The 11,022-nt window shown below is 41.7% G+C and overlaps 1 protein-coding gene across 1 annotated transcript; it reads right to left on the reverse strand.

The window, feature by feature from the left end:
* Nucleotides 1-7,247: 7,247 nt before the first annotated feature.
* Nucleotides 7,248-10,996, reverse strand: LOC124543527 (tetraspanin-11-like). The gene is made up of 5 exons (XM_047121752.1): nt 10,750-10,996; nt 9,199-9,343; nt 9,001-9,119; nt 8,807-8,896; nt 7,248-8,743 (listed from the first exon to the last, which is right to left on the reverse strand). Exons 1-5 carry the CDS (start codon nt 10,813-10,815, stop codon nt 8,387-8,389), a joined length of 777 nt encoding a protein of 258 aa, XP_046977708.1. The 5' UTR covers nt 10,816-10,996; the 3' UTR covers nt 7,248-8,386.
* Nucleotides 10,997-11,022: the final 26 nt, after the last annotated feature.

Here is an 11,022-nt window from a genome sequence, read left to right on the forward strand (position 1 = left end):
TGATTCGAAACAAAGGTTTTTATGTATTTTACATGCACAATATAGTAGCGAAACACTGGTATAATTTTAGAGGTTTCCGCAGCGATGTCCTAAATAAACATATTTTTGTGCTTACATTGCAAACGCTGGCTGAAACCTATCAGATGGATCAAAATAATGTACTACAGTGTCATTGTAAACCTCAACAATTGTCAATGTTCCTCTGTTATATTATGCATGTGTTATGAATATAAACATTCCTCTTGAATCAATCTATCTATTAAAAAACTCTCATCAACATATATACGCAGGGACAGACAGACACCGGAAAGCGACTGTGCTTTATAGATATTAATTATTTGCTAACTCGAATAACTTTTCTTAGTTTGTTTTAGGGATTTTGGCCCTAAGTCAATATGTAAATCCCGACACGTGTCTCCAATCAAACTCAAATTATACAAGGCTACTAATAAATTGCTCCTCGAATCGGTTTGCTAACGCTCGTTTTTAGATTTCATGTAATTTGACGCTTAGCATTCACTCGTATCACTTTGAGCCGACCAGCGGACATGTTTATAAAAGCCTCGTAGCGCCTCGTTAGTCGTTATTAATGCGGGCTGTAGAGACTCATTAAATCTTTCCTCTTAGAATGTTTGACTAAACTTATGAATACTTTAACGTTAAAACTTGAATACTTTAAAGTCACAGGCTGAATAGGTATCTACTGGAACAGCGAATAGTTGCAATTTTTGCAACTATTTAATTTGTTTTATTTCTCTGACATAATATACAATATGTGAGAAATATTAGTTATTATATTTTAAACAATCTTTAAACAGCTAGTTAATTGTAATCTAAATCTAAATGTGTGGGTTATCGCGGATGAAACAAAGAAAGTGAATTGTTGTAACGAGGTAACTTTTACCAAATATAGTGTTAAAAATATCCCTTGAAGAGTAGGTAATATTTTTATTACAATCCTTGTAAAAATAGGTTATAATAATCAGTATTGTTATTATATAAATGAGAGAAAGAGACAGAAAGAAGGAGAGTAGAGATTCAAAGTGGTCCGGAGGGGCTGACGCTTTTTCGTTACGCAAGGATTTCTGCCAGTTCAATCAAGTTACACTATAACCACCGCAAATTGAATGTTTTAATTGATAGTCCTTATCGACGCCGAGACCATGTTGAGTTCCATTCAGCTTTTCACCACAGGTCTGATGTAGTTTGTTATCTTATTGACTTTGACAATTGATAGGTGACATTCGCTATATTCTCATTATTCCTGCAAAGACCCCACCGTAACGTAATATGAACGGAAATAATTTTACTACCTCTAAGTGATACATTCCCAACAGTAAGAAGTGTAGATAATATTAAAACAAAATTTGTATTATGATAAAGAATTGCTTCTGTTCATAGAATAAAAGCTTGAAATATATCGGCCGAAATCCGACTTCTACACTCACCAAATAAATGCTATCAGAATGAAGAACGTCAACTGAACACTCCAAGTGCTCGTCGACATCATAAGTTCGACAAGACAAGACATTCACGATTGACGCGATCGAATCGAAACATGTATGTTATTTCTCTACACTTTTGTTTTAACTACATACATACAAATTCATTGATTGATTATGGTATTTAGTGTATTGCTATCATACGTATTTGGTCTCTCTCCAGCTTCGATTGCGTCTTAAGGTATGTTCCCGAGTCGCAATCCAATCAACGTAGTGACAAAGCATTGTATATCAGTACGTAATCCTAGACCTAAACTATAAAGCCTTAACTATTTAATAAAATAAATAGTTATTACTAATTACGATATTAGGAGAATCAAAATTTTATAATATTCTGTACCTACTTGCATTAATTATACAAATATTAAACTACTACAATAAAATACAAGTAACTGCAAGACGGCCGCAGCAGTCGTCTTTACACGTCTGTTCCGCGTAGGTCGATATGTCACATCTATGCTTGGCTGTCCTATCCTCGGCTTGACCATCGCTTTTCGGCAAACTCAGAAATAGATGTTAATTTCGGCTTTTGTCTGTTCTATTTTTAGTCTAACCAACCGAACTTAAACTCAGTAGTAGTCTCCCAAAATTAAAATAACTTGTTTGACGACCTCCATGGTCGAGTGGTGTGTACACCGGTTTTCATGGGTACGCCACTCAGAGGTCCCGGGTTCGATTCCCGGCCGAGTCGATGTAAATTACCATTAGTTTGCTATGTTGTCTTGGATCTGGATGTTCGTGGTACCGTCGTTACTTCTGATTTCCATAACACAAGTGCTTCAGCTACTTTCATTGGGATCAGAGTAATGTATGTGGTGTTGTCTCATATGTATTTATTATTTAAAAAAAAAAAAAGGTAAGAAAAGTTATACCTCATGAACCACGTGTAGAAGATCGAAACAAAGCAGAATGGCAGCTTAGATTTGTTCTTCAACGCTCTTCGATGCCTCACCCATTCCTTAGACCGTTAGTACGTACGTGGACACCTACTTACTTAAGCCAATTAAACTTAACCAATAAACCCTTCAAGATAGACAGGATAGGTCGCCTAAGATTAGACCAATATTAATTAGTCAAAGAGAAAGAAACAAATTCGAGGAACGCCTAATTGTAATTTTGATCAAAGCTTCTTGAAAAATCTAAGGCTTAAAAATCCATACAGTAATATGGTACGGTCCAAATTATACTGAAAAGTTAACCGTAAACTTTGATTAGTAGATTTACACTGACATTGTAATTAAATTGACCCAATTAATAGTAGAATGAGTCGAGATGGCACAGTGGTTAGAACGCGTGCATCTTAACCGATGATTGCGGGTTCAAACCCATGCAAGCACCGCTGATTCATGTGCTTAATTTGTCTTTATAATTCATCTCGTGCTCAGCGGAGAAGGAAAACATTGTGAGGAAACCTGCATGTGACAAATTTCATAGAAATTCTGCCACATGTTTATTCCACCAACCCACATTGGAACAGCGTGGTGGAATATGTTATAAACCTTCTCCTCAAAGGGAGGAGAGGCCTTTAGTCCAGCAGTGGGAATTTACAGGCTGATGTTGTTGTTGTTGTAATAGTAGAATGGTATTATTCGAAAAATAAAAGAAAGTTTTACTCGTATCTCAGTCTATATGGTTAATCTAAATGAAATAAAAACAAATAACTTTAAGTTAATTTCATTCGGAGAAACATTCCTATCTTTTAAAAATAAAGAGTACCTATCACAAAACTAAAACTCTCACGAACCACTCCTTCTCGTGGTTATTATGCTTGAAAGATAAAGAAATGGATCAAATTACAAACAAAAATATCAACAGATCGCGTGTATTACGTAAGCGTTCGGAGTCCCTACAAACAATTCCGTAACAATTTTCGTCTGAATGTGACACCAATTACCGACATGTACACAGTCGACGGCATCTCGTCGATTGCCAAACTCGCGCTCTATTGATTGTAACTAATAAGGCATTTGGCGGCATTCGTTAATCGGTCAGAGGGCAGACGCGGCATCGCCTTCAATAACTTCCAATTGCTCGCTCTAGCGACGCTCTAGAGACGCAATTACAAGCCGAGCGAACGCCCGCTTCCTTTTACATAACCGATGCGACATCTTCTCGGCCTAACCGAGAAGTATTGCTAGCGAAAATAATTAAAGTTATTCTTATTACATGCTTATGTCACATGTCCGGACGGTTTGAAATGTAAATTTACACTTCATGATGTAATACACATAGAAGCGCGCATTCACCGCTAACATGTAGGTAACATCAATAACGAAAACGTTCGCGATAAATTCTTGAAAGCTTTTATACATTGAATATATGCCATAAATAATAAATTGCTTCTGGGGACAGTAACAGTTTGAAACAAGCAGTAATGCGAGTAATGGCTTTGAGACAAAGATACAACTCATGTTGTAAGTGGAGAGATAACGAGAAAGATAACCGTTTGTCAGGCTCGCTAATTAGAACGGCTAAGATAGTCTGTGTACATTAAACGTAATTATATACTTAATATCATGGATTAAAGGACCATAATATTAGTGGACTAGTAACTATTTATCTCTATGACTATTTCGTTATTCAAATCTCTTTATTCAACATAGAAGCGTTAACTACATTTATCGATTGACAAATTTTGAAAACGATCATTAGCACCTATTCGAGCCTACTGCAACTCTTTCAGCAAATGTCGCAGTATTCTGGTATAAGAAATTGAAGTTTTCGAAATCATGCCATTAATCATGTCCCACTGATCGATTTCGACCGCAGCGAGCACCGGACAGTATGTCTTAGAAGTGACTAGTGAAATGCGCACCTGTGCCCGATAATACGTCTTATAGCGTACAAGCGCGCAAAGATACACGCCACTCTCCATTCCAGCAGGAAGGCATTGGAATTGGAAGGAATATGCGACAGACGTTCGAAAGAGAAAGAGTTTCTTCAGGTGTCGACAATTCGTGAAGAAACCCTTTCTTCCAACTCGGGCTCTTTCTTTCAATTAAGAATTCTTCGACAGAAAATATCAATAACTTTCCGACGGAACTGCGGCCTTATCAAGAATAGATCAGCGAGGCAGCCGATCATCTCATTTAATAAAAGTTAATAAAAATTACACCAAAAACTGCACCCAGACAAAGCCGAGATGGTCCTGTGGTTAGAACGCGTGCAATATAACCATTGATTGGGGGTTCAAACCCCGGCCAGCACCACTGAATTTTGTGTGCTTAATTTGTGTTTATAATTTATCGTGAGGAGATAAAAGAGAGCCTTAGCCCAGTAGTGGGAAATTTGCAGGCTGCAAATACACATGGCCAGTACTTGATTTTTTAATTTTCGCTTGATATGCTACTGCGCACAGAGTACAGAGTCGAGATGGCCCAGTGGTAAGAACGCGTGCATATTAACCGATGATTGCGGGTTAAAACCCAGGCAAGCACCGCTGATTCATGTGCTCAATTTGTCTTTATAATTCATCTCGTGCTCAGCGGTGAAGGAAAACATCGCGAGGAAACCTGCATGTGACAAATTTCATAGAAATTCGGCCACATGTTTATTCCACCAACCCACATTGGAACAGCGTGGTGGAATATGTTATAAACCTTCTCCTCAAAGGGAGGAGAGGCCTTTAGTCCAGCAGTGGGAATTTACAGGCTGATGTTGTTGTATGCTACTGCGCAGCTCGAACACGTTTTTGCAGCACAGATACAAAACTGTATATTGCCTATGTAAAGGTAAATTTTGGTACCATTCCTGGTTAGTGTAAATAATATATGAAATTATTTTACGACTTCAATAAGTAAATTTTTTATGCTTTTGAACTTAGAATATAACAATTAACTATTTCGAATGTATAACAAGTGTTACGAGAGTAACCTTAGCCTTCAATACGGTGTTATGACATTTGATTCGATATCATAATTTATATCACATTATTATTGCATATTTGCATATTATTAAAATAGCAGGGGCTATTTAATTTACTTTATTATATACAATTATTATTGTAATTAATCAATAATATGTAAAACTGTAATTAATATTATTTTATATGGCATAGCATTTAATACTAGCATGTAACACAATTTCTTATTTTAAATATGATTGAGCTCTCATTATAAAACAATGGACGATAGCGGGGCATTCTAACAAAGATAGAAAGATTGGCGCATCATTGTAAAACGATAATATTATTTTGGCCATCCCGAACTACTGAAATTACACAGGGTATTTATCTATTTTCAGCCAATCAGCTCAACACGGTCGGGCAGACCGCTTCGCTCGCTAGTGATCTAATACCAAATAGGTATCTCTTTGTGTGATAGTAGCTTTATTAGTTGTCGCAGAGCCTTGCGCTTAGGCAACCCGAGAGATAAAGACGATACACAACGAGATAGATTCGAATCGCATTTCGTCCGCGTAAGCTTTTTGTGATGTTGTGTTGCGTCAGCGCGCGGCAAATGTGTATTTGATGCGTCGGCGCGCCAGTGTCGCTGCGACTTTGACGCAACACGATTCGCGCATTATGATGCAAATTCCACGAGGAAGTTGCGACCGCGCGGCGCTCTGTTAACACATTTCCTCGAGTTTTTGTTCAATTTATTAATAACAAATAATAAAGCATTATTAACCGCCCCCCTATGATGATGCATTTTTTATTCCCACTACGGCTAAAGCGAATGTTAAAAATCTAACGTCAGCCGGTATCCAGAAGTCTTCTCAAAAACTGTTTCATACGGGACCTAATTGCTAAGCTGCATATAATGGAGCGACAAAATAATAGGCTTTTCAGTTAGTCAATACATTTATTAGTGTTCAAAATACTCTGTGACGAGTGGCCACGTTACACCGCACGCATACGGCGCCGCGGCCCGTACGGAACCAAACGGGCGCTCCGGTGCAGTTGTCTTCGAGGACTCAGACACTACAGCAGTGAAGCCATTACATTTAATTCTATACTCGTGAGGCGCTACGTGTCGCAAACATCGCAGTGCAATATTGTTATACAAAAAAAAACTTAAAATTAAATTAAATAACATCCGAATAGAAAACCTCGCACCGATCGATTCCCTTGGTAGACCTCTGTGTTACACCAGGTCGGGTGATGCTGCGTGCGATATGTAGACACAATCCGCCGCCCTCTCCTGCGCAGTACTATCGACCGTTTCGATCGGTGCGCACGCTATACGACTATTTAAAGGTAATCTATAAAATACATGTATATATCTTTGATAGAAACACGAGGCAGGAGGCTCGTATCGGCCGGCGCTTCCCAGCCTCAAGTATATTGATATAAATCTTAAAAACAACTTTACAAATAAGTTACTATATTATGCGTTAAAACAAGAAGTAAAAATTTGTACTCAGGGGCGGCCGCCGACGACCGAACCGACTACTGGCACGCTCGCACTCACTCCAATTGGCGTTGGCGAGTGTCGTGTCGTGTCGTGTCGTGTCGCGTCGCGTCGTGTCGTGTCATATCATGTCGTCGTCCGTCGTCGGCGGCCGGTAGAAAGTATAATTACAAATAAATCAGTCATAACTTAAAGTCTACTGCGGGTGGTACATATTGGCAGTGAGTATTACATGGTGCAGTCTTTTGCTCGCGCCTCGAGGTCCGGCCCGCCCCGGCCCCGAGGGCCCTCGCGCCGCGCCTGCGGGCCCTCGCCTGTAACTGCCGCTGAGCCGGAGGCAGCGGGTTGCTTCGTCATATTAACCCGCGCGCGCCAGCCGTGTGCTGTCTTATCACCCGAGACTTACCACTGAGCAATGCGACTGCCGTATTTATTACAAGATTGCGTTTTAAATAAGTAACAAGAGCGTTAATAAACGCCAGCAGGTATACGAGAATAAAAAGCTCAGTCTGCCGGGAGGGCTAACTCAGCGGCGCAGTTACAGCACGCGCTGCGTCGCAGCGACAGCACTACAGCTACACGTGGACACGCTACGAGCAACCGGCCCGCCGAGAGCGCCGCACTCCTGGCGCTCTCGGGGGGCCGGTGGCGACTCCCTCCTAAAGCTAATCACTAACACCAAACGAAACATTCAATAAACAAACACGTCGACCCCACCCGACATACGAAGTGTAAGCAGATACGAATGAAAACCCTCCCCGTAAATATATGGTCGATGACATTCCTTCCAAATGTTACCCACGGGGCTGCCGGCGTGCCGACCTGCTTCAATGAGTACCAGTCGCATCGCCTGCGATACTCAGTTTTTTTATAAAATTCATATGTACTCCTCCTCCTGTACATTCATGTCGACCCTGTTTACACTTCGCAGAGGTAGGATCACGCATACAAGAGCTTACAATACGCACACAATACATTAATTTATAATTCAGAACAGTTGCACTTCAGTGACAAATAAATACAAGCCTAAACCGACTGAAACCCGACTGCAGTATGGCGGACACGAGGCCGGGCGGCCGTCGCGTCGGTGAGAATCAAAGTGAGATGTGTCTTTTATCAATACTCCTCAGTCTTGTTTGTGAATTAATATAAAAATAGGAACGAGTAAAGTAAATGCAATAAACGATACAACAATCTTATCGAATAGCTCGAGTGACGGTCGGGCCGGTCGAGTGTTCTGTGGTGGGACTGCGACCGCCCGTCATATGACTAGGTACATAACGCGACAAAATACTGACGTCTATAATCTATATTTGTACATTCTACTTCCTCTCACACGATGTCACGCGGTAAATTATATACTTCGGAATCATTTACAGACAGGTAGTGATGCTCTCGAATACTAGTATCGACTTAGAAAACTTGTAGACTCTAGCATAAAGTTGTCAGACAGCGACAAAAATGATCAGATTCCTTTTGGTCCTTCGAGCCGGATTGAATCGACACGAGCAGTCGCACGCGCGTCGCGGGCGCCTAGGCCTTGTAGCGCGGCGGCGGGCGCGCGCGCAGGCACAGCGCCAGCGCCAGCAGCAGCGCCGCGCCGTGCGCGCCCAGCAGCGCCGCGCCCGCTAGCAGCGGGCCGCGCGCCGCGCGCTCCAGCGCCGCCAGCACGCGCGCCGCGCACGCCGCGCGGTGCAGGCCCGCCGCGCCGCGCGCCGTGGCCGGCACCACGCGCGCCGCCTCGCACGCCGCGCCGGCGCGCGCGCAGCACGACGCGGGCACGGTGTACGTGGCGGCCGGCGCGCGCACGCTCAGGTCCAGCGCGCCCTGCGCCTGCGCCCAGCCCGCCTGCTGCCAGTCCAGCGCGCTCTCGGCGCCGCAGCACTGCAGCTGTGGGGAGAGCCGGGGTCAGCGCCGCGCGGGGTCGCCGGGCGGCGCGGGGCGGGCACTCACCCCGTGCTGGATCGCGTCGAGCATCTGCGTGCGCGCCGGCAGCACGCCGTAGTCGTGCAGCAGCGTGTAGCGCAGTCGGTCGCGCAGCGCCTGCGTGTTCCGAGACGCTTTACACGAGTCGACGGTTAGGTACAAAACTAAATTTATCATTGCATCTCGATGCGATGGTATGACCCGCAGGTTGGAGTTCCGACCTGCTTGAGTTGCGGTGCGTGCGCGGCGCCCCACCACGCCGCCGCCCCCTCCGCCACGGCACTCAGCGCCAGCAGCGCGAACGCGCCCGCGAGCAGGGACGCCGAGCCGCGGACGGCGCCTGCGACACGGAAACCGTGATGAGAGCCCGAGTGACCTCGTTGATTAGTTTAAGAATAAATATACAATTCAGGCCCTACCCGCCAGAGCGGCCACGGCGCCCAGCGTCAGGACGGTGGCCCACACGGCGAGCGCGCACAGGCCGGCGCGGCCGGCGCTGGTCTCGGAGGCGCGCCCGTCCCACAGCGCCCAGCCGGCGAAGGCGCACACGCCCACGCCCACGATCTGACACGAAAATTTGACTTATTTAACAATTTTCATAAAGCCTTTGCCAATTATTTTCAATTTAGGTACACACACACTTCATCGAATACTTATTTATTTTTAAGGTACTTCAACACAATTTCATCTTAAACCCACATTTCACACACAATACATGATTTACACTACGATAAGAGTTTTTAAACATTCCTTACATTGCCAATTTGCCATCAGGCATCAACCTCTGAAATGTTATGCCTGTTGTGCCTTTATATAAACTGGCTCACTGACCCTTCAAACTGAAGAACACAACTGAGTGTAATAACATTAAAGCAGAACATCTGATAAACGAATGCTGAGCCTGGTTGCCTGGTTTATTGCAGGTCAGTAACAAGGCAGTATAGTAGGCTATTCTAGAGCTGACTTCACGCTCACAAGTCAGTACAATGCAACTGCCTTTGTATAGATGAATTTGGGCAGTCTCTGTCAGTTTTTTTGTAATGTCCACATACCATTTTGTAGTTTACTGACCGTCTTACATCGGACTTACTCTCTGATCCAGTCTACATGTAACCAATCACTGCGTCCGAAATACCCAGTCTCTGCATGCATTACTACTCAGATATACTTATACTACAAAGTTTGTATGATTTTAGAAGTGTTAACAAATTATATTTTTACACCATTTTATTAAAATCAGTCAATCAACCAAATTTTTCCAAGTATGTTGAGGATATTCATGTATATGATAAACACAGTTCAATGTTCTAGTAAGCTGTATTAAGGTGGGGTTTGTTTACATATAGAGTCTGCTTGCAGCATCTGTTTTATACAACTAACTAAAGCTTGCTACTAGAAAATTGTTTGGACTTCATTGTATACTTTAAAGTTAAGTGTTAGTTCTCCAACATAAATAGTTCTGCAAATGGATGAGGTCAACTAATAATTCAAAACAAAACAGTTGTTGGTTCATTGTAATATAGTAATAATTAAGATTGATGAATGGTATAATACACTTTTTAATTGCACAAGAACTTAGTTCTGTCCACCCAGCAATACAATTAAAGAAGAGAAATTTAGAAAATTAGAATTCATATTTTACTGAATAAATATTGAGCAACATAAGAATAAACATGTCAGTAGTATAATAGATACAACTGACTAAATATACCACCTTTCTATATAAATATTGTCCAAGCAGGAAGTAAGTAATAACAATAGTAAATGGTACATATGTTCAATTATAGGAAATCGTTTTTATATACCTCTATCGTCATAAAAAAGTATCAATCTGCAAATTGAAACGCTTAAAATAGAAACTCCAAAAAACGTAACACAACACATTTCTTATATGACTGTCATTGACTTTTGATATGATATTTTTATAGAAACATAAAAAAGATAGTTGAAATTTTAAAATGAATACTTACAAGAAATAAAATGTTGAATATTATCAACAAACACTTCATCAACGAGTAGCAACGAGACATACCCATGTTTACCTAAGTTCTAATTTAATGCAAACGTAAGATACAGATCACATGAATATTTTAAACGGGTTCGCTAATATTTCTTGAGATATATGTTTTCTTCATTTAATTTACACTGTTTTTAGTGATCAATAGCTTTTTATTTATAATTTATATTTTGTAAACACAATACTCCTCCCATTCCCATTCAAATGTCACAGATTAATGAAATTC

This window comes from Vanessa cardui, chromosome 3, assembly GCF_905220365.1.
Source record: "Vanessa cardui chromosome 3, ilVanCard2.1, whole genome shotgun sequence".
Lineage (NCBI taxonomy): Eukaryota > Metazoa > Arthropoda > Insecta > Lepidoptera > Nymphalidae > Vanessa > Vanessa cardui.

Excerpts from the sequence above, each read along its gene's own strand:
- LOC124543527 (XM_047121752.1), bottom strand. The coding sequence starts at position 10,815 with ATGGGTATGTCTCGTTGCTACTCGTTGATGAAGTGTTTGTTGATAATA. Across the intron at positions 9,344-10,749 it reads TATTCAACATTTTATTTCTT|ATCGTGGGCGTGGGCGTGTG; the intron begins GTAAGTATTCAT and ends TTTTCGTGTCAG. Across the intron at positions 8,744-8,806 it reads TCGACGCGATCCAGCACGGG|CTGCAGTGCTGCGGCGCCGA; the intron begins GTGAGTGCCCGC and ends CTCTCCCCACAG.